The sequence below is a fragment of the Colletotrichum aenigma genome (assembly GCF_013390185.1).
Source record: "Colletotrichum aenigma strain Cg56 chromosome Unknown KSG_Cg56_contig02, whole genome shotgun sequence".
Lineage (NCBI taxonomy): Eukaryota > Fungi > Ascomycota > Sordariomycetes > Glomerellales > Glomerellaceae > Colletotrichum > Colletotrichum aenigma.
In genome coordinates, this window is record NW_023500908.1 from 4,060,050 (window position 1) to 4,083,607 (window position 23,558).

A 23,558-nucleotide genomic window follows, 5' to 3' on the forward strand; every position below is an offset into this window, starting at 1 on the left:
AGGGGAGAAAGGGAGAGAAAGGGGGATGGAAACGCACACAGAGTCACGTTGTTGGCTACGGACGTAGGCATTTATGTGCGTGGTTTCACGAACCTGAATTGAATTTGTATGCATGTGGATGCTATGCCCAAGTTGATCGAGCCAAGATGATACCAAAACCCAACGCCGCGACCTGATATCCATTTTCAGCCTGGTCAAAATCACTTCAGGTAGTTACACAGGAGATGTGATCTAGAAGTGGGCTCATCGCATTTGTCCCCAGAGGCCTGGAAGCCAATCTTGACTATGACTCTGACCACGACTGCAACACACACCCACCCTCTTTGCCAGTTTTCTGCTACCAGCAGTGCAAGTGTGAGACTCTGACGACAAGATTGCTCTTTCCTTTGTCACTTTCGTTGCGTGGTGTTTCAGTGGTTGTCTTAGACATTTAATGACAAAAAAAGGTTCCCAGCAGCACAGTGAGTTACATGTCTTGTGTCAGCCTGGTTAGCAAAAGTGCATGGGCTGATTTCAATGGTGGTTGTCGATACACAGGGGAAGGCAACTCTGCACGAGAGGGAATAGACAAGACTAGGCACGACAAGCATGACATTGTCGCCTGCAATATCCTGTATGAAACAGAACGGTGGAAGCACAGCTGACCACGTAGACGGGGCGTGTAGGCGCAGCCTGTCTGCAAAGCATTTGACACAGTATTCCATCAGCAGCATCCTTCTTTGACCAAGTCATAATATGTTCACGGACACGAATAATTTCCGTGTCATTGTGAAAACGCTGGGTATGGTTTCGAAGATTCAGTCGTGTTAAGCAATGTGTTGTGCCCCTTGGGGTAGCTGCTAACCATCCCCAAAATGCCCAGCCCCAGACATGAGAGAAAAAAAAAACAACTTCAAAACCGATATGTCTTCCCACCTTGTCAAGACAGTAATTCCTTGATCTAGAGAACCCAGACATATGACACATTCGGCGCAAGTCGCTACTTGCGCGACCACGACCCACCTTCCCCCTTTCCAAATGTGACGTCTTCACTGTCACAGGGGCGGACTTTCAATGTTCGACTGCTTCTCGCCTGTGGGCAAGAGCAAGCGAGGGTATGGCATCTTCGCATCTCTAGCTAGGAAACGTCTTGTCCCTACTGCCGGACCCCAGTGAGCTGATACTACTGCGGTTGTTGGGGTAGAAAGTTTGATTATCCGATTTGCCATCTGCATCCATCGAAGACCCAGTACCCTGACGTTGTGGAGGTTTTTTGGTGAGAACAGCTCGTGGTTTCTCGGCCGATGCTGGGTCGATGCTGTTTCGCGTTTTGGTCAGCTTTCGGGACGACCGCTTCTGTGAAGCTGCTTGCGACTGAGTCTCAGATAGTGAGCCTATGTCAATAGTAGATCTGGTGTCTGTCGACGCTTGGCTGGGTGCCGTGCTGCTGCCAGTTGGCCGACTGTATGCCGGATTGTCCCTGATCGGCAGAGAGAAGTTGGTAGCAGCACCGATGAGATCCGCCGTGAAATAAGATGGCGAGGTGGTGTGGTTACGGACTCCGTCCGGAGAAGAGGCATTCTGGGCGATGGTCAACTCCGAAATTCCCCAATATTTGCGGTATTATCGCTTACGGATGCCTGGGGGCTGACGTAGGTATCCAACTTCTTTTTTAGCACTTCAGACCGAACAGGCTTTGCCAGGTAATCGTTCATACCAGCCGCTAGACATTTCTCTCGATCTCCTTGAATAGCTGACGCTGTCATGGCGATAACCAACACTTTGCGCACCACGTCGATGGAATCCTTACGAATCATTTTTGTCGCTTCGTAACCGTCCAGCACTGGCATTTGTACATCCATGAGGACCACGTGGTACGGCTGGCCTTCTCTTGCCTTTTGCCGTAAGCCTTCGACAGCCTTCAGACCGTTCTCAAAGGCGTCTACTGTGGTGTATCCCAGTCTCTGAGCATACTGGATGGCAATCTTCTGATTGATCGGATTGTCCTCAGCAATGCATATCCTGATCTGTTCTTTGGGAATGGCAGTGAGATCCAGGAAAGGGTTGGGAGAGGTCATTCTTCTCTCTGAGACGGGTAAAGCGGAACGCTCCACTGGTGGCGGAGATTTGATCTGTTGTGCGTCTCCGGCAGAGACGTCTGACTTTGCTTTGTCGAACGTAACCGTGAACCAGGCAGTGGTCCCTACATTCTCTTGGCTTTCCAGCTGGATTTTGCCCTTCATCATGGTTTCGATCAAAGATTTGCAGATGCTGAGGCCGAGACCGCTACCGCCGTACTTTCGCGCCGTGCTATTGTCAGCCTGGCTAAATGGCTGGAAGAGTTTGGCAAGTTGCTGCTGGGGAATGCCGATACCGGTGTCTTGCACCCTGAAGGTCAACGTCGCTTTATCCTTAGTCTCAGAATCGACGCGTGCACCAATGGTGATTGAACCATCTTCGGTGAACTTCAGACTGTTCCCTATGAGGTTGCCGAGGACTTGATGCAGTCTGATGGGGTCTCCGTAAATGAGCATCGAAGGTAGGTTGATGTCCTGGATGATCTTGACATTTCTTCGCTGCGTCTTCTGCCTGTTGCTGTAAGAGACGGCGCGAACAACCTCCCGGACCATTTCCTCTGGATTAAAGGCAATGACGTATAGCTTCATCTTGTCGGCCTCCATTCTAGAGAAGTCGAGAATGTCGTTGATGACCGTCAACAGCAAGTCGGCCGATACTCTTATTGAATCAGCCATCTCCTGTTGGTCCTTGTCCAGGTTGCTGTCTCTGAGTAGTTCTGAGTTGCCAATGACGCCGTTGAGTGGTGTCCGTAGCTCGTGAGAAACGTTGGCCAGGAATATTGACTTGGCCTTGGCAGCCTCTTCGGCCAGCTTGACATTTCGCTTGGCTTCAGCCTCGGCATGCTTGGCTTTGGTCTCTGCCTCCAACGCCTTGGCGAGAGCACGCTTCTGAAGTGAAACCATTGAAACGTTTTCTGCTGATACCTTCTCGACCGCCTTCATTGCCAGGGCATTGGAGTAACTAATGCCAATCTGATTGACTAGCAACTGTAGGACGGATACGTTGCGGTCAGTGAAAGAGCCCGGCTCGCCCTCCAAATACAAGACGCCGAGGAGCGGCTTGGAGCCATGACAAATGGGAATAGCAATGATAGCTTTGCTCAATACGTTTCTCTGAAGCCAAGCCTCACTCACGTTGCCAAACCGCTCATCGCTAATGATGTCCGGGATGAATACGGCTTCGCGGAAGCGAGTGCAGTACAATATGACGTTCTCCGCAACGAGAGATGTGCCCGCCAGGGGAAGCCCTGGTATGTGCGCCGATGCACCTCTCTCGGGATCGCCACTTGCCGCGAGACACCAACCTGATTCATCGGAGTCCTGGACCACAATGGCTGCAAGCGTAGCTGAACCGCCGCAAGTTTGCAGGATAACGTCGCACATGGTCTTCAGCAGCTCGTCGACCCGAAGAACTCCTGAAATGACCTGTGACGAGAGCAGAATCGCGTGCAAATCGATCATATCAAGGGCAGGCAGACCTGCCCCAGGCTCGTTGTGTTCATGCATCGAGCCGCGCCATGCCCCTATGCGCTCGCCTTTGATATCGGCGATGGCAGTTTGATTCGCATGCTGCAAAGCATCTTGATTTTCCTCGCCATCGACAGCACGATAGTCGACGCCACTGCTGTCTCCAGCGAAATCAGTCTGGACAGCGGCGTCCGTCGTCCGCGGGTTTCTCGTCGGACTGTGTAATAGAATCGCGTGCTCTTCTTCCAGGCGCTCAGCCACAGCCACAGCACCAAATTGTCGGTAGAAGGCGATGGCATCCCTGAAAGCCGACCGCGCCAGTCTGCGAGCTTTACGCCTGACGAGTGTGCCTGCCATCAGCGTGTTACCCAAAGCCGCCTCAAATAAGTAATTGTGCTCCTCAGCGTTGTCCAAGGATTCCTCGTACAGTTTGACGGCTCCACCATAGTCGCAGGTTAACTCGTCAATCTGCGCTTCCAATATTCTGGACCAAGAGAGGTAGTTGACGTCAGTGTACACTTCCCATTCCTTGATCCTCTTCGTTAGTTCCCGGAGCTTGTATACAGTGTCCTCTGTCTCCTCGATCAAGTCGTTCGGGTCTAACCGAGGGTCATTGAGTCTGCGGAGCATGCGACCGGCGAGGGCAAGACCGTAAAAGAAGATCACCAGCCTACTGTTCCGCGCAGACCATAGGTTTTGAACGCTTTCGTAGCACGCCTGTCCGACCTCAATGGCTCGGTCGTAATGGCCATAGATAAACAGAGGCACGATCTCAATGCTCTCGTACCAGAGGATGGAGCGATTGCCATTTTGGGTGTTGGTTCTTAGCCAAGCCTTGTAGGTTGCGGAATTGTGCTGGTCGTCTGTCATAACATCTAGCGGCTCAGTTGTGCGGGTTTTCCCCTGCAAAGCGCGACAAGCCTGTCGGATTGAGATAAGCAGAGTGCCGCCTCTTGTATCCTGATGCCAGTTTGGAATCTCTTCGCAACCATACTGGCAGAACGCTTCCAGATCTGAGCAGTTCTCGCTCGAAAAGAACTTGAGTTGCGCTGCCAGGCCGAAACTGAGGATGGAAGAGATTCTGTCGCCGGCTGCTGCGGCATACTCTACAGACCCCTCCAAGTGATTTAACGCAACGGCCACCGGTATCTGTACGTGGCCGATGAAGTTTGCGTAGAGCATGTAACCTCTGGCCATTGAAAATGGGTCTCGGTATCGACCAAGCAGTTCGATGCAGACATTGCCCACCTCGACTGCGAAACTGACCATGTTAAACCTAGCGAGAGCAATGATTCCGAGATGCAGAAACGCCATTCCAGACTGCGGGAAGGCGCCATGAGTGAGATGGAGCTCCAGCATAACCAAGGAAAGCTGATAAAACCGAAGATAGTCGCTCCACCATGCCGCGCTGACAGTTTCTGCCAGTACTGCTCCGATAGACGGCAAGCCGGGATCCAGCGATGGTGTTGGGTTCATAAGCTCGGTTTTGTCCATCGTCTGAATCCTGACGGACATTTTCTCGAACTGGTCGTCGCACTTTTCAAACGTCGGATCGTCATCAAATTCGACGTCCAGTGCGCGAAGGCACTCTCTCAATGATGCCAATGCCCCCTTTGCATTTCCGATCTGAGCCAATGTTCTCGATTGCAGGACATAGGCTGGTGCTTTGTCCAAGGGACTTCGAGCACATATGAAAACTGTCTCGAGCAGGGCATTAGCTGCTCCGTGATTTCCCATGTAAAGATAACACTCGGCGGCGCGAAGATGTAGCTGCATGGTCTCATCGTAAGATACATCATCGAGCTCGTCGTTCCACGGATCTGGTTGCAACAGCGCTACTGCTGTGCTGTAAAACTTTGATGCTGTTGGCCTGGCGCAATTCTCGACGGCGGCTTGTGCACAGTCAAACAGCAGCTTCCGGTATGGCTCGCGTCGAGGGACTCGCTTTTTAATAATGTCAACAGACTCACAAATATGCGAGGCTGTATTGTCCTTTGCCCTAGGATCTGCGGAGTAGTATTTCAAAAGAGTCTGCGCGATGACGAAGTGCATCTTTCGAGCATTGCACTCCTTGAGGGCTGCTGACGCTTGAATGAATCGATCATGGGCAAACCGGAACCTGTCGTCTGTCTCGCTAGGGACGATAATGTAGGCCTGAACGGCAGCTTGAAGACCGTTGACTGCTTCTTGTTGAGAGTACGATGCGTGATATCGCTCGTTTCCAGGACCCCGGCATGTGGTTTCATCTTCGTACTGGAATTCCCCGCTCAGAAGTCTGGTGATGAGCTCGAATGAGAAGGATGAGCCAAGCAGTGCAGCCCAGGCAAGTATCGCTCGAGAAGATGGGGGTAACTCATTTAGCCTCCTGGTAATGAAACCCGTGTCAAGTATGTCGTAATCGCTTTCGCCCTGGAAGTGCTCAAAAAGCCTGTCAAGGTCGAAGTGCCAGTTGCTGTCCCTGTAGTCGTACCAAATGCACCTTTTCCGGTAACACGCGCTTAGCATCTCCCGCATATAAAACGGATTTCCTGCGGTTTTCGACTGTATGACTATGGCCAGCGGCATGACCTCCTCTTTTGGCCTGCAGAGCGTGGTCGACACGTATTGAATTATCTCCTCCTCGCCTAATGGATTTAGTCGGATGCGAGTAACGACCGGCCCGCCCGACCGAGGGAATTCTGGACGATATTAGAATACTGTGTGCGATGCACAGGAAAGGCGATGTTGAGGCTTACCTTCAGATTCAGGAGGCTGAATGATGGACTGTACTCGCTCGGGGGACAGCTCCTCAGGGCGGTATGTTATGATGACGACCATCTTCATTCGTGCTCCAATGATCTGAGTAATCAACTCTAAGGACTCGTCATCAGCAAAGTGAAGGTCATCCAATACAAAACAAATAAATTTGTGAGACGTGAACATGCGGAGGACATCTAGGAAGGTGTTCATTAAGCGCATAGTCTTTGTTGCTCCACCGGCCCGTAAAAAGTCTTGAGAGGCTTGTGAAGAGATGACGGTAGGCTTCGCCAAGCGGCTGGGTGAGCTTCCCGGGGATGAGCCGCGTCTTTTGAGCCCCGTCCGTATGTTGCGAGTCTGGTTGGAACCTTGAGTGATTGATACAGATCGTGGCAAAGAGTTGTCAAGTGCGCCGATAAGGAAATCGGGCAACCCAAGTACCTTGTGGAGGGTCGGCCACACGGGTCGTACGTACTGCTTCAGAGCTTGATGGAATGGCGTATCTGTGTTTCGTTCTCCGAAGACTTGTTTGAACAATGACGACAACAACTTGAGCAGCGGTCCGAAAGCAGTTCGGCGAGCTGTGTCAAATTTCGCCGTGGCGCAATAACCTCTCCGTCTGGCTTCCGCAAGTACAGATTGATACAGACAGCTCTTGCCAAGCCCGCCGGCACCCTCCACAAGGACAATTTCGCAATGACCGCGTCTCCTGAACTTGGCTGAACCTAGTTGGCGGGACAGACTCGACGATGATGACTCGACAGCACTGTGTCGGTTGCTGTCAGTTGGTGTTCCTATTCCATCCGCAAGGCTCCGGGTCTCGATGGACACGGACTGGTGCCTCTCCCATGGTCTGGTCATGCGCCCAAGAGGGCCAGAATTGGACGATGCGATGGTGTCTCCGGATATTGTCTGAGTATCGGACAAGATTGACGGTACGAAGCTTGCTTTCGACTGTCTTGGGTCTGAGGATGTGGTGTGTGTGAATGATCCGCTTCGTCGCGTGGTGCCTTCTGCAGAGCTTGCACCTTCGCTCGACAGATCTGCGCAGTCTGGAAGCTCGGCGGAGAGTTGAGATCCGTCAGAGAAACGATTATTTGCCGATTTTTGGTTCATAGAATGGCTCTTAGCAACGCGCTCAATCACTCTAATGACCTCTGCTCTTTCCTTCTGACGCCCAATCATCATACTAGGTAGGATGAAGAACGATGATATATCCTTCTCTCCAATCTTCCACTCCTTGAGTGCCAGCCAGTCACCGTCGGTCAAGAACTGCTGCACTTTTAACAAGTCATGTTTCAGGCCGCTTGCCGAGTGATAGCGGTCGGCCACATTCTTCGCTGTACATTTCTGTATGATGCGCCCAATGACGTCTGGTATATCGAGCCGAACCTGGGAAACGTTGGGGATCCGTCGGCCCAGAACGCCTTGTACGATGTCCAAAGGCGTCTCCCCCTCAAAAACAGGCTGTTGAGTGAGCAAAGTCCAGAAAACGACACCGAGAGAGTATATATCAGTCCGGCTGTCAGGTTCCGCCGGCATACGTCCGGTCTGCTCGGGGCTGATATAGAGGAGCTTGTTCTTGGCGCCTAGCTCTTTCGATAAGCTTGACCAGGACGTACTCGACAAGCCGCCCTCGAATGACCTCGTGCCCGTACCAAAATTGATCAGTTTGACAGAATTCGTGTCGATATTGAAGTGAAAGGAATCAGGGCGAATCTCTCCGTGGGTGATGACCTGCCCGTAGTGGAGGATTTCAAGACACTGACTTGCGCCAATCGCGAAATCGAGGAATTCTTGTAAGTTGATGGGCTCTTTCAGATGAAGTTTGTCTCTACGATAGGCTTCATATCTGTCATCCACCTTCCTTGCCTTGTAAAAGGCTGGTCCCAGGTCTATCAAATCAAACAAGTAGTTCTGGCCGGGGTGTTGGTAGATTGCAACCACAATGGAACCGCGGTCGCCCGGGTGAGGCGCGAGACGGATGAGATCGAGTGGCTTGACAATGTGATGGCCATTGGGATCAGCTGTAGCGAATAGGTTTTTGGCGATATGGAACGCCCTCTCTTCACGAAGGACGTGGTATGAGACGCGAGCCACCACGGGCTCTTCTATGTATGATATTTCGGCACCAGTAGCCTGGCTGGCTGGGGGAGAGGTGGCAGAGAAGTCGCTGCTAGCATCGCTGGGTAGACCGGAGTGCAGGCTCGTGGAGCTCGCATGCTCTGAGGGTGAGGGTCGGCCGGACTGGAGTCTCGCGGTTGATCCAGGACTGGAGGCGGGGTGGGATGATGAGGAGGGTTGATAGGGTGACACGAATCTGGTGCCACATACGTGCCTGTGAAGCGCACGTTAGATTAAACGGAGATCGGCAGTAGCAGAGAAGCAAGGCCCCGCGCATATTTGGGGTGGGTTGCACAAGCAGGAGGACGCACCAAATGTCATAGGATGTGTGGAAGGGAAGTCTGGACTCATCCCAGGTATAACCAGCAATCTGGCGGAGACGCTCGAACAGACGCGACGGGGGGTCGAAGTGGTCATCCGACACGATGGCAGTGCCGTCCATCATTGAGGTCAGTCATAGGCGTAAGCCTAGAGCTCGGAGACCTTTTGTGGTGATTCGTGTTGGTGATGGTGATGGCGGGGTGGGAGATCGATTTTTGGAGGAGGCAGTGGGACGGGCGGGCGGGCGGGCGTTGGCGACGAACTCGTGGTCTCGGTGACGGCGGTTGGCGCAAAAGGGCTTGTACGATTTCGGTCGGAGGCGTCAAAAGCGTCAACTAGGCGCGGCAGACCATTTCATGGTTTTACAAAATGCCCAAGGGAGTGTTGTGAGACGGCGGACGTGGTGCAATTATGCAGTGAGTGTATTTGGTGTTGGCTGTGCGGCGGCGGCGGTGGTGGTGTTGGTCGTTGTCGTCGTCGTGGATTCGTGAGCGACGTTATGGCAAAGGCCCCGCTACAGCCCTATGCCTCTAGGATAGAGATGCGCGCGTGAAACAGACTGGGCGCCGCTTAATTGAAGTATCGCAATCAAGGCGGCGTGGACAACGACGGGCTCCCTAGGAAGAGGCGTGAGGTTGACGCTGCGTCTAGTGATGCGTCGGCGGCGTCGTCGGCGACTAACGGATCGGGAGATGCAGCTGTCGTCGGTGGTTAGGCAGGGGCAGGAAGTGATGGATGGATACCTACCTACCTTGGGCACCGTGGGTAGGTACGGCAGCTCACCTGGGCTCCCCTTGACCGGACCTAAAGTACCTTACCTAGGTACCTAGGTAGGTGGAGGTAAGGTACCTGAGGTAAGGTAGGTAGGTAAGCACCTGAGGTAGGTAAGCACCTGAGGTAGGTAAGCACCTGAGGAATCTTTAGGCATATGTGGAAGTGGTGGTACTCCAGCGGTAGCGGTGCCAGGCTGAATGTCGGAGAAAAGGGCATTACCTTACCGTCCGGGCGCCTACGTACCTACCTACCAAAGCTGCTAAGATACCGTTCCTCGGGCAGGTACCTGAGGTTAATAGGCAGGGTAAGTACCTAGGTAGGTGCCCAGGTAGGTAACGGAGGTGCTCAACCCCCCTCCCCAAAGACCCCATACCATCTAAGGCCAGGCACATCAGAATCAGGTTTGTAGGTGGGACACAACCGGTGTTTGGCACCTATCAACCAGCTTACAGATGCACACTGAGGCATCACTGTGACAGCTTGTTGCCTTGGAAGACGCCCCAAACCCAGGGATACATAGGTGACTTTATTGAGTCAAGGCTGAGGTGACCTTAGGTAGGTAGCTGGAGGTCCAACAGTCAGAACAGTCAAATATGTCAGCATCTTTGCAGACGGGAGACAACACTGGAGTACACACGCAGTCAAGCCGAACAGAGTGACGGCCAGACGAAAGGGCAATGATTGGCAGGCGCGGAGCGACCTGCTCGGGTTGGTTGGCCTGTCTGTTACAGCCCTCCACGGCATGGTCTCTGCCTACAATGGGACAGCTCACCGCGGCTAGCATTGAATCGCTTTGTGTCTTTGTTCCCTCTTTGCTCCCTCTGGCCTCCTTCCTTTGACCGCCTGTTTCTGCCAATCCAGCCACGCCCCTAGGGCTCTCAACAGAGTCGTCACGACTCGTCCACAGGTACATCCAAATCGAAATAGCCCTTCGGGAAATATCCGTCCCGCTCAACTCCAGGCCTGAATCGCGACACTGTTGCATTCTCCCTCTTCGGAGAGCAAAACCTCGAGATGGGCATGTCTTTGCCAGAAGTTCGGACCCCAAATGATGTCACTCGCGACCACCTTCATCCTGCCGCCAAAGCCGCACTTCGAAAACCCTGTCCCTCCCGCAAAGTGAAATCGGTCCTGACTGAAGTGTTGCACTCGCTGCAACAAACCACGCAGACCTTGGACCAAGAAACTCTCCAAAACACCGCCGCCTTCCAACCGTCCCATCCTTAAACTTGGTTTCTCCACGCCCATGGTTGCAACAAAAGACGTGACCGACCAAGGCGCTTCGCCAACGGAGTTAAACTGGTAAATCCAATTTCACTCATTACAAGTTTGGTGAATTATCAGGGAACTAGCACTAGGTAAATCCATTGTACCTGAGAGCTAGCAACTGATGGCTAAAATGCTGTGCAGAGCAGAGCTCCACCGGGACTACAGGACCCGTCATCCAACACCCCTTACCTTATTTCATCCTCTCAGTCGCCAGCACGTATCGAGTGACATTCGCGAAAATAGATGGTATCAAAAGTACGTGTCAAAGATATCTATATTCTATATAGCTTTCCCTTTTGACAGGGCTCACTGAAGCCCTACGCATACATATGCGCACGATTCATCTACATCGTGGGTATGGCGCAAAACAATCCCCCTCATTCAACAAAACTCCCAGGTATTCTTATATGCTTAGCCAAAGCTCCATCTCCCCTGAGCTTGCCGCCTTTCATTGGTCATGTCCATGCTTTCTAATGCTTCACAGCGATAAGACGAAAATATCAGCCCATTCTTATCTTACGGCTTCCGCCCATACGCCACAGCATTACTTGCTGTGCGAGGGGAGTGCTGTGCCGTTGGCGTTGGAGGCAAAGTTGTACGACTGAGCCAGACGACGCTCCTCGTTGCGGCGAGTGTTGACGAAGTCGGGGTAGTTGAGCGTGAGCTCGACGGCACCGTTCACAATGTTGTCGGCAGCCTCAACACCGAGCATGAACGAGTGGTCCTGATTGCCGACCTCGTACCTCCAGCTGCCGAAGCGGCCACGGGAGTAAATGTCCAAGCCCTGAAGCTTAGGCAGGAGGTCCTTGAGGACGCCCTCTCTCTCGAGCGAGGGAGTGGGGTAGCCGTGGTCGAAGCGGCGGTGGTATGTGGAAACGATCTCGTCCTCAGGCTTGATCATATCGGTGTTGATGAGACCCTGGATGCATTGCTCGAGGATCTTCTCCTGGTCGACAGGTTTCATGGAAGACTCGGAAACCTCCAACATGATGGACCAGTAGGGGCCTTCCTTGGCCTCGGTAGACTCAGCCTTGCTGCCGTTGGCCAAGTAGAGGGTGGGCAGCTTCTTGCTGTCCTCGGGCTGGTTGTACGGAGAGTAGTTGGAGAAGATGGTGGCGCGGTAGAAGGGGCAGTTGTCCTCAGGGAAGTACAGCCAGCACTTGTCGCCAATGCGCTCAGGGCGGGCGCCACGGAGACCGACACCAATGACGTGGGTAGTAGAGTAGAAGAGACCCTTGGACAGGCTGACAAGCTCCTGGTTGCCCATCCTCTCAACGAGCTGGTCTACGTTCATGGTAGAGACGAGCTTGTTGTACTTGACAGTGGTGCCATCCTTGAGAGTGACAACCTTGCCCTGAGCGTCAACCTTCTCGACGGAGCCCTTCTCGCCCAGGCGGATCTTGTCCTGAGGCAAAGTGTTTGCAACAGCGATCCAGATACCACCGGTACCGTCGCGAGCGGGGAAGCGGAAGGTGGCGTTAGGACCCCAGTTACCGGCGACCTTGTTTAGGACGACATTCTCGGTGACGAGCTTCAGGTTGGGGGCAGCGACACGCTCTCCGAGCCATTGGCATTGCATCTGGGGCACAGTTTAGTGATCTGACGTGCTTGATACATACTAGTTTGCTTGAAGCTTCTTACCTTGGTGGTAGGAACAGCCCAAACCTTGTAGTTGTAAGGGCGCATGAAAATATCGGCAACGCCCTCACCGCAGTTGCGGAGAATCCACTCGTCGAAGTCCTTGGGCTTGGTGTTGGCGACGCGGCACTCGAGGGCAGCGTCAATAAGGCCGTTCATGCATTTGACCTGGTCCTCCTTTGGCAACATGGAGATGTTGTTCTGGAAGGGGTAGGGTACCCAAAGGCCCTTGTAACGGACATAGGAGATACGCTGGTGGGTGAACCAGTCATCGTCCTTGGGTAAGGCCTCGTCGATGCAGTCGTCGAAGTACTTGTAGTGGGAGAAAATAACGTGACCACCGACATCGTAGAGCTGGAAAGAAACTGGTCAAAAGGCGTCGGCGCAAGGCTGAGCAAAGCTCGCTGTGTAGGAAGCACTTACGAAGCCCTCGGGGGTCACATCGGTCGAGGCAAGACCGCCAGCCCTGTCGGCAGAGTCAACGAGCAGCCATGAGGGGCCGTTCTGCAGGAATCGGTCAATATGCGCATTCGAAGTGACAGGGGTAGGTGTGCAATCTGGCGGTGAGAACTCACGATCTGGTTGAGACGCTTCGCAGCACCAAGACCGGTCGGGCCGGCGCCGATAACCAAGACATCAACGTTACTGCAGAGGGGACGGTCAGCAGGAGTTCTTTCAATTGGAAGTCCCATGCATGCCGCAAGAGAGGCCGTGAGGTTCTGGAACGAGAACCAGCGATTCGGGGGTGCCAGAAAGGCAGAGAAGATACTCACATGTCAGCCATGGTGGGGGTTGTGGAAGTAATGATGATGCTACAACTTGGTACTAGAAGACGAGAAATGGCGCAGCAAGGCAATGCTCTCGTAGGTCTGGCGATGGCACAGCTCGCGAGATAGCAGCGGAGGGATATTCAAGAGGAATTGAGACTCGGGAGGAGGTGACGGAGTTGGCAGCAAAGAGAGGAGAAGAAGGGAGGTCGCGCGTGGCAGCAGTCGTGGCCGTTGCTGTAGATATGAGTTTCGACTGGTTCCAAAGAAAAGGGGACCGACTGCTGTGATGGAGGGGCCAAAATTATTACTTGGGACAGGGGTAATGGCGGGGCCCCCTGGTCATTGCTTTCGAGGTAGGTGAGGTGTGCTGGAGGTGCGGCAGACCTTTCCACCCTTCCTGTACCGCCGTAGGACGGTCGGGTCGGGAGCCGCAGGAACGGTGAGATGAGGCGTCGTGCTTATGGTGGTGGTGGTGGTGTTGGTGGTCGCCCGCTGACGGATGATAAGATGCCACCATGGCGAACCACCAGGCTGGGCATGGATGTTTGCTACGTTCACAGGTAGACACCTAAGGCAGGCATTCAAGCATCACCACGACACCAGCAACCATCTGTCCATAGAACTGGTGCACCGGCCGCATAGTAACTAAGCATGTTCTATTATAAGGTAACTAAAGGTAAGGTGAGGTGTCTAGGCAGACATCGATATGTGGACGGGATGCTTTTGTCAGGTGTTCTATCTGGGCAAGGCGAGGTGGTAAGTGATTGTGCGTGTGTCGTGCTAATTAGAGGCATCTTGAAATGTCTTGGCGGTGTCTAATGTACCTACTACCTATCTGTCTAGCTGTCTACCTGCCTACCTACACTTTGGGTAAGGTACTTACCTGAGTACCTAATTGTTTCCAGGGCACATTGCGACTGCCTACTTACCGACCTTACCTACCTTACCTACCTTGCCTGCATTGCACTGCAATTTGGACCGCGACGGGGAACGCAATGGCGAGGCCCGGCAGCAAGCTGTGTACCCATACCGGCCCCCTTGCGCTGCTTCCGCTTCCGCATCCGCATCCGCATCCGCCTCCCTTACTTATTATTATCCTCCTCTCTTTCAACCCTGCTCTGCCCTGTCGACAGCCACATGTGCCATGCAGCCGCGGACGAGGGCTGCAATGCGGTTGAAGAAGAAACAACCCAGAGACAGCGGCGATGCAGGTGTGCAAAAACAGCCACAGGTAATGTGTGTGTTTTGCAGTAAGGGGGTGCCGACAGATGCCAACCTTAGTAAGGTGAGTGACCAGTGTACACCCACAACAGTGGAGGCCGGAAGCTTGTCCAGCCAGCAACCACAATGACACCACGATTCCAGCTTCCCAATAGCGGCACTTACACTGTACCTTACCTAGGTAGGCAATGGAACTTGTAGGCCCACCTGTGGTTACAGACTTGCAACTGAGTGTCCGGTTGGTTTGAGGCGGCAAAGTATCCATCCGTGCCTTACCTTAGGTACATAGGTACCTGTGAGATGTCATGTAGGGTGGCTTGAGTAAACGACCTACATAGATGATACGTGAGGTGGGAAAAAAGAGAGAGAGGGAGAGAGAGAGGGGGAGGGGAAGGGAAGGGGAAGGAAAAAAAAAAAAAAAAAAAAAAAAAAAAAAAAAAAAAAAAGGGGGGGGGGGCTACTTAGAAAGACAGGAGAGGGGAAGGGAGAAGGAAAGGAGAACAAGACAAAAAGAAGTAAGAGGACGAGGGAGAGGAGAAGCACGGGTTGTCAATAGACCAGACAGACGCTTGGAAACAGAAACACCAGAATCTCTCAGTTGCATATGTGAAAGTCCATGGCGACCGTTCTCACCACGCTCACTCAGTCAACCAACTGTCAATTGTTCAATCCAGCATCATACCAGGTCGGCTTTTCTGGTGGGATGAGAACGGGTCCCTCCACTCGAGTGAGCTGCGGTCTGGTCCGGTCTGGTCTGGTCTTTTCCCTCTGGGCCGTCAGGAAACTGGGAATTGGAGATGCCTGTGGAGGCTGCTTGCCCTCGCTTCGACGCTTCCCCAAAGACTCGAGGACACGTTCCCAGAATTCCCGGGTTTCCTTGCCCCACGGTCCATAAACCACGTACGCACACACACCCGTCAACCCGTTCCCATTGCACTAGTAGGGGGGCGTGGAACCGAAGATTTCCTGCCTGTCCCCGTCCTCATCCCCGCCTCAGGTCCCAGTCCCAGTCTCGGCCTTCTCCTCCTACTCCTCATCAATTACCCTCACGGTCCATTGAATCAATGAGATGGCTGGTGGATTCATCATCTACACTCTACTAATATAGAGTAAACAACCTACCTACGCATCCCACGCATCGGGGGAAACAAAACACTCGCCCATACCGCACTGGGTGCCCGGATCACCATTCAATTTCGTTCGTCCATACCTAACTAATAAGTTGGTGTACATCCAGCCTTCCGGTTTCCGGCGTTGACATGAAGACAAACAGCCCCATGGCCAGTCATCATTATAATTGATGAAGCTCCAATCTGCCCTGATGCGGCATGCCCCGTCGCGTTGCACGCCTGCCCCTTCGTCCCGACCCTGACGTGACCTACCCAGGCAATCATTTTCTGTGACAGACCGCCAAGCCGATGGAAGGCAGCTGTTGACCGCCTCCTGGACAGCAGAGCCGTTGGCAAGAATTCCTGCACCAACCTCGAGGGAAAGGAAGGTATCAACGCAACCTGTGCAAGGTTCCTTGTCTTGCCGCTGTAAAAGCAAGGGACACGAGTGGTCCATCCCGTCGACATCCTTGACCCGTCCGCCCTCCATACCCAGCTTGTCATCCAACCATATTCTTTCAATCAACGACTCTGGCTATCGGTGCTCGTTACGGGGCAATGATTTGCTGTTGTAGATCTTGACTGCTCCTGAAGCCATCACCTACTAACTTGACCGCTGTCTCTGCAACTTGGTGCCGACACCGCTTCCCCGTTGACAGCAAGCGGCGTAATTCTCGTCTAAAACATCAAGACATATCATGCCTGTAGCTGTGCAGGAGTGGGTTTGTTGATGTGGCTTGCACCAATATTTTCTCATGTCCCGAGCCGAACCCACTGCCAATTTAAACTCACACGTTCTCTCGCCTCCATTTCCTAGTCTGGCAGCTGTTTTCCGGCATATCGCTCAGACTTGGTGGGAGCTACATCGCTGTCATGGTGTTTGCGTGTTTGCGTGTTTGCGCGTTTGCGTGTGCGTCGGTGCCTGCCTCTGCGTTCAGTGTTCGCCGCTAACGCTGCCGCTGTCGCCAGCGCTCAATACCCTACCTATCTTGAGGTAGGCACCTCACTTAAAGGTAAGGTGCCTTACCTAGGTTAGATACCCGAGACCTTACTGAACCAAGGACTGTTTGGCGCAACCGGTCGAAGGAGGTTTCTCTCGTTTTGGCTGTCCGGGACTTTAAGCAGTCCACGTCAACTTGTCTGTTTATCTTTTGCGTGCTAGAGAACCATCATGGTGACATGGAGCAACCCGCCGACCTTTCCTCTCTTCAGTTTTTTTTTTCTTTTTTCTTTCTTGGGCGCACGAGCAAGAGTGCGAGAAAGAGTCATCCATCCACAAAACAAGTTGTAACGACGCTGGAGGACGGGACCCTACCCGGCGCAATCTCTTAAGATTGAACGCAATCCCACCTTCACTGGCACTCTGCAGCTGACCATCGATCCAATGATGCAAACCAAGCTTGATTTGTTTGGTTGTTCAGACCACCAACCCCAGAGTCCAAGATCATCAGTCATGTGTAGCATTGGACGAGTGAACGCCGGCTTTGGTACCGTTTCGGTTTGGCGAGAAGTCGGCCATTCCTCCAGAGTACTGACTGAGTCGAGTACGCGGCCTTTGTTGACTTGAGTCGTTGACGAATTGATAGGACCGAAACAAGTTACGAATACATATTGCCGTTGGCGTCGGGACATCGGCCGCCAGTCAGACTGCCGGAGCCAAATGGAACGGCGGGTGCGCCGTTTGTGCTTTCTGTATGCTTCAGTCTCCCCGTCGCCTCTACCCGCACATTACCCAAGGAAGCCGAGTTCAGAGATCAGAGGTCCGGTATCTTAGATGAGGATGGTAGTTGGAAACTTGGAGCTCCAATCGCCTGCTCGGGACCGGGGGGAGAAGAAAAAAAGAGCCCATGTTCCATCTGCTCATTTTCATCAACCTCGTGCGTCGCCAATCAAGATATGGACAGGGATATCGTTGTCTCCCGCGTTGGTGCAATGTGGTCTGCATCTCGCCTCTCGGCAAGAGATCGTCGCTCGAGAAATTGATTTCGGCCTTTCTTATTTTCTGCTTGCTCGTTGCGCCATGCCTGGGCTTGTCTTGCCGTTCCGTGCCATGCCCATCCCCCCACGAGGGCAAAGGAGAGGGCGAGGGCGAGGGCGAGGTCGAGGACCAGGGCGGGCGGTTGAGCTTGTTGGTGAAATGAGCAAGGGTAATTCACTGACAACAGGGGTAGTGACACTCGGGCCAGATGCCATGGTTTGAGTGTCTGGCAATCTACAACAAGACAAACTTCCCGCCTTTGTCCTCCGTCAGTCAGATCCTGACCGTTGTCGTCACCGCTGGGTCTCAGTTGGAATGTTGATGGAGTACGCGGTATCCGTAGACCGCGTCAATTTCGACCCGTCGGTAGTTGTTACAAACAGACGCCGTCCTGGAGCCCCTGCTGCCTCTTTGCGCTGGTGATTGACATTTGCATCCCAATGCGGGATTGCCCCTGCCGCTAACCTGCGGAGCAGAGTAGCAAATGAGGCTGTGAGGGCCGATCACCAAGATACTAACGAGCCCATCGGCCCGTCAGTGGTGGTGCTGGTGGTAGGTGTTGAGTACTAATGAGAGAAATCAGAGTTGAGTTGAGTAGCCTGCAGTTGGCGAACCTTGGTACGGACATGCAGTACCCAGCGGCAGTCAGTACTCAGTACAGAGTACGGATAGGCATGTTTGTGAGCGTGCGTGTCTTCCCCACTGCGGCGAGGAAGTTCTGTCGAATGACGGCCGATTCCCGGAACGAGACAATTGTTCGAGAGGCCAGCCCGGCATCCTTGCAAGGATAAGGGCTCCATCTCATCAAGACTCTGAAACAGACAAACTGGATCTCTCTTGTAGATCGTTCGGGTCGGTTTGACGCGCCGCATGAACCTCGACTTGGTCAGCCACTGATTCAGGACGCATTCCAAACAGCCATTTCTATTAACAGTAGCATCAGCTGAAGAATATGGCCGAGACGTATGCTGACAGAATGCTTGGTGTCGAAGTCGTAACTTGTAAGCCCTTCTGTGGTTGCAAAGGAGGATTGATCGGGTATTATGCAGACTTTCGTCCGATGACCGAGATACAGGTTGACGCTTAAACCTGTCCTTCAGAGGGATACTTAGTCATTGTACCTGCTACGGTCAATAGAACGCTGGAAGTGCAACCTATTAGTACTATACTCGACAATCGATGTCGATTCAGCAAGATCCGATGATGTTGACGACCGCTGACTTGCATATCTCTCCAAATCGTGCTCTACAATTTAGAGACGCAGCCAGCGACAGTTGCAAGGCAGGCAATGGATGCAGGCAGCTCCCACTGCAGTGACCCGAATTGCATGCCACGCGCCACGGGTGGGTTATGGCCCAGTGGTATACGCACAACGGCATGGCTTGATGCGGCGAGTGTGGCAGCCACGCAAGGCCCGTTCGGAGTAAGGCTGAAGTGAGACCTGGCCGAAGACGGGAGATGGAATGAACCTTTCACGGGCCCGAGAGTCTCGGGCGATGACACTTGGAAAGGGAAGATGGAGCCCTACGAATGAAGGCGGCAGCCTCAAAGTATCCCGGGACCGTGATCCAAGCGGCCGGTGCGCACGATCTGGTGTCTGCGAGAACCAAGAGGGGTCGTTGAGGCAGTCGAAGGAGCCAGGCGGGTGCGGCGTGCGAGGTCGTTGACGGCATCCCATCTACGTATTCTTACTTTAAGTAAGGCGGCAGCTGTGCCGGGGGAGGGCCTGAAGCATCGTACACCAACCCTCGTCCCGGCAGCCGTTTCCCGGAACGTCATTGCCACTATCGACGCGTTCAGCCAGATGCCTCACGGAATCGGTCCGCAAAGGAAGGGTCTCGTCGAAGGAGCTTCAGCATCATAATCAGCACCTCGCATTTGGCTGGCGTTGATATCAGGCAGGCAGGACGTCAAGGGTCCCACCCAGTCACGACTCGTGGGAGTCGCTGGCGATCATGAATGCCACTGGGACGGCCTGTCATTGTCTGTCATGAAATTGGAGAATTGCCAGTCACAGGTAAGGTACGGCGAGCCTCAACCTCGGCCGCGAGCATCAGATTAACTCTCCTTGCCGCCACAGCGACTCCCTGTAACCAGTAGGCAAAGCAAGCGCAGGTCTGGAGTTGATTGAGTCCGCACCTTGCGTTAGTCTTGCCACAGCTGCAGCAGCTCGAATGTAGCCAAAATAGGTTCGGAGCAATTACGGGCGAGGGTTTCTTTTCTTCGCTGGCCCTTCTAGCTTATTTTTGTTCGGCCGTTTGCTGGTGATACGGATAGGTAGGTATTTGACGGCCATGGATCTCGATAAGACCTGGCTCGGCCGGGAACGAAACGGGATCTCTGTCAGGCTAGAGAGATTGGGAGAATAGACAACATTACCAGCCGCACGAGGTGGAAGGCAATTTCTTGGGCCGGGCTCTGTTTGTTTGCCGATGCAGGCATTGTTCAACCATGCCACGTTCACGTCCACAGCCGCGGCGACATGAGGCGAGGCGACGCCGGGGAGAGGCTCCTTTGAGAGGCGAAACCACATGTGCGGGCCGCTGCTACCATCCAGTCATCAAAGACATCTATGCGAAAGGCGCAGAGGGGTCGATGAGCGTCCATGTTCTTCCGACCTTCCAAGTTCCTGTGTTTTATCATGTAAAGTAATATCACGGGGGGTTGACTTAGTGGGACTGTAGATGAAGAGGTGGTGAAATGCCAAGGACCAGAACGTGGGTGGGCAGGCAGAGCTTGATTTGCGGCCCCTATCCAAGATTGGCAGCACTAATATTAGGCCCATTGCAGCCCCTGAGAGGGTGGCGTACCACGGTGGTCCCCTCAGAGTGGCTCATGTACCAGATACATTCGGCCAGCGCTCCGGCTGGCAATACTTGCGGCCTGTCGGGGGCTCTCAGGGCCCACTCCGTCAAGTATCGGTGACTGTGCATCGATGCAGGTCGGCAGGTGCCTCTACTGGGTCCATTGTCTGTCGCATCCTGGATTGGGCGGGCTTCATCGCGTCAACGTGAACCTCAATTTCCAGAACCAGACCGTGTTCTCTGCCAGAGCAACAGGAGAAGGTCGCCTCTTCCCAGCTATCCCAGAACCTGGTCAATCAGTTCGAGTGCAGGTACCTCACAAGCAGGCAGGAAGGGTAAAGGAATGATTGTCCCTCTCGTCCCCCTTCCCTTCCCCTCTTCTTCCTGGGTGGTACTTTTTATTTTTATTTTATTTTAATAATTGCCGACACATAGGTATCTATCTTGCTGCACCTGCACCAACCCCGACTAAGCCTCCCACACACCCCTCCCACTCTCCTCCTTTCCCCCCCTCTCCCCTTCCCGGAGGACAAGGACCAAACACGTAGAGGCGAACCAAGGCGAAGGGGGAAAAAAAACCTCTTCACCCTCAAGCAGCCTCCTTTTTAAACTCGATCCCTCAGAGTCCCGCACTACCAAAGCCTTCTCTTCTGGTTACCTTCTTCGATTCTTCCCTAGCTACCACCAGTTGCAACCCAAAGCCGTGCTTAGCCAAGGTTTAGTCGCGGCTCAGGCCAGAAACCGGTGTCTGTTACCATTTACCCCTGGGACCCCCGAATTGCATATTGTTAAAGTACCTGTCGCTACCCCACGACACCTTTAACGAGTGCTTGGCCGTCCCGTCCGCTCGCTCGCTCTCGTTTTGCGCGTCCTGTCCTTTTTTTTTGGGGGGGGGGCATCTGAGCTGTATCAAATTGCTCCGCCAACACCAACATCACCGCCCTCACCACCTTCACCACCCTCGACCCTCCATCTTAGCCTCAGACGTCCTCCTCATCACCGTGTCCTCTCTCCCACCACACCGCATCACCGTACCGACACAATGGGCGCCGACGAGAAGACGCGCGTCTCGGGTGAGGTCCCTCGTGGAGAAAACGGCTCTATCTTGCCCACGACGAACCCAGACCTTGAGAAGTCCCAGCCTCCCAAGGCTGCCATTCACCCTGCGCTATACGTCATGTAAGAAGGAACCAAATAATTGCTTAGTTCAAAGTAGTGGCCCTTCGCAAAGTTTTGCTGACTTGGAATCCCAGCGTCTGGATCTCTCTGTCCTCCTCCGTTATTCTCTTCAACAAATGGATTCTCGACACCCTCAATTTCCGTAAGCCAGATTCCTCTGACAAGCGATCACCGCCGACAAGGCTAATCGAGCACAGGTTACCCGGTTATCCTGACGACCTACCACTTGACCTTCGCGACCATTATGACCCAGATTCTCGCGCGCTGGACTACTGTTCTCGACGGACGCAAGTCGGTTAAGATGACTGGTCGTGTCTACATGCGGGCCATCGTGCCTATTGGCGTGTTCTTCAGCTTGAGCTTGATATGTGGCAACCTGACCTACCTGTATCTCTCTGTTGCCTTCATCCAAATGCTCAAAGTAGGAACTCCATGACCCGACATTCAACACCCAACCGCTAACAATCATAGGCCACCACACCCGTCGCCGTTCTGTTGTCTGGATGGGCCCTCGGTGTCTCCCAGCCCAACCTCAAGGTTTTCCTTAACGTCTCCATCATCGTTGTCGGTGTCATTATTGCCTCGATGGGAGAGATTAAGTTCGTTTGGATCGGTGTCATTTACCAGATTGGTGGTGTCATCTTCGAGGCCCTGCGGCTCACCATGGTCCAGCGCCTGCTCAGCTCTGCCGACTTCAAGATGGACCCCCTCGTGTCTGTCTACTACTTCGCTCCCGTCTGTGCTGTCATGAACTTGGCTGTTGCCCTCGTATGGGAAATTCCCAAGGTCAGCATGGAACAGGTCTACAACGTCGGACTCTTCACCTTCTTCCTGAACGGACTCTGTGCCTTCTTGTTGAACGTTTCCGTCGTTTTCTTGGTAAGTGTTTGTGCACAGCAAGGAAACATTCACGTGCTTACCATAGTCAACAGATCGGCAAGACCTCTTCTTTGGTCCTGACCCTCTGCGGTGTTCTCAAGGACGTAATGCTCGTCGTTGCGTCAATGATGATTTGGGGCACGCAGGTTACTGGTTTGCAGTTCTTCGGCTACAGCATCGCCCTTGGAGGCATGGTCTACTACAAGCTCGGCTACGAGCAAATCAAGGGCTACATGGGCGAGGCCGGCCGCCAGTGGGCCGACTTCGGCCAGCGCAAGCCCATCTTGCGCAAGCTTAGCATCATCGTGCTCTCTGCTTTCGTCCTCTTCACGCTGCTTGGGGGCCTGGCACCCACATACGCTCCCGAGTACGACCCCCACAACCTGATCAACGAAGTCAACAGCCATTTCGGCAGCAGCAGGGCATAGGCTACAGGATAGACGCAATTTCCTTGGCCTACGATTTCCTACTTGTAAGCGTAGAGATGTGACGATACCAGATTCTCTTCCGCGACGAAATTACCCTGTTCAGAGTACATATTACGAGCTTCTCTTCATCCTGCGCCCATTGACCCCATTTCTTTTTAATCCGGAGGAGATCGGAACGTTTGTTTGGGAAACTACCCCGTGTACAGCTATAGAGCAAAGGCGCAGAGCGCAGAGGGTCTAGGTTGCATGGGTCGCATCATGAAGTTCTAATCTGATGTACTCTAGACGGCGAAGGATATAGACATGTACGTACGCAATGATACAAAAACTTGAACCAAAATGTCTAGGGCATCTACATGATGCAGTGTGCATGCCGAGGCGCAATATGCTGGTGGTATGCATTAAGAAGCCCAAGTTGGAGTGTTGTAAACCGACTGCTGATTTTCCCCCACTTTTGGTTTGCACTCAAAAGCTCATAGAGTCAATAAAAGTACAAGGTAGAAATAGCCACGACGTTGAAGATGATGATAAGAGATGGTGACGACGACTGCAGAGACGGTAGGGCCACACAAAGTATGTGTGGTTGCTTCAGCACAGTCATGCTGAGGTGGCCTCTTTGAAGGGGTTCGATATTCTACGGCGAATGCTGCTCCGTTAAATATGGCATGGAGCTGTACCCAAAATCCCGTCTTGCATCAAGCCTATGCAAGCTTTCGCCGTGCTCATGCCGCGGCTTGCTGCAAACCATTGGAACACACGAGAGGTCGACCTTGAGCTACCGAGACAGTGGGATCGGTTGCCAAG

General features: G+C 53.3%; 3 protein-coding genes across 3 annotated transcripts; 1 reads left to right on the forward strand and 2 right to left on the reverse strand.

Annotated features, from left to right (window-relative positions):
- Positions 1-1,113: 1,113 nt before the first annotated feature.
- Positions 1,114-8,826, reverse strand: tcsA-0 (Two-component system protein A; the record flags this gene model as incomplete). The annotated part of the gene is made up of 5 exons (XM_037318401.1): positions 1,114-1,560; positions 1,614-6,202; positions 6,260-6,376; positions 7,451-8,598; positions 8,696-8,826. 5 exons carry the CDS (start codon positions 8,824-8,826, stop codon positions 1,114-1,116), a joined length of 6,432 nt encoding a protein of 2,143 aa, XP_037184202.1.
- A 2,466-nt stretch (positions 8,827-11,292) lies between these two features.
- Positions 11,293-13,170, reverse strand: CGCA056_v003145 (uncharacterized protein; the record flags this gene model as incomplete). Its single annotated transcript, XM_037318402.1, has 5 exons — positions 11,293-12,327; positions 12,390-12,740; positions 12,810-12,890; positions 12,962-13,031; positions 13,160-13,170. The coding sequence occupies 5 exons, from the start codon at positions 13,168-13,170 to the stop codon at positions 11,293-11,295; spliced, it is 1,548 nt and encodes a 515-aa protein (XP_037184201.1).
- Positions 13,171-21,310: 8,140 nt separating this feature from the next.
- CGCA056_v003146 (putative sugar phosphate/phosphate translocator) lies at positions 21,311-22,754 on the forward strand (the record flags this gene model as incomplete). The annotated part of the gene is made up of 5 exons (XM_037318403.1): positions 21,311-21,447; positions 21,522-21,589; positions 21,645-21,868; positions 21,919-22,326; positions 22,380-22,754. The coding sequence occupies 5 exons, from the start codon at positions 21,311-21,313 to the stop codon at positions 22,752-22,754; spliced, it is 1,212 nt and encodes a 403-aa protein (XP_037184200.1).
- Positions 22,755-23,558: the final 804 nt, after the last annotated feature.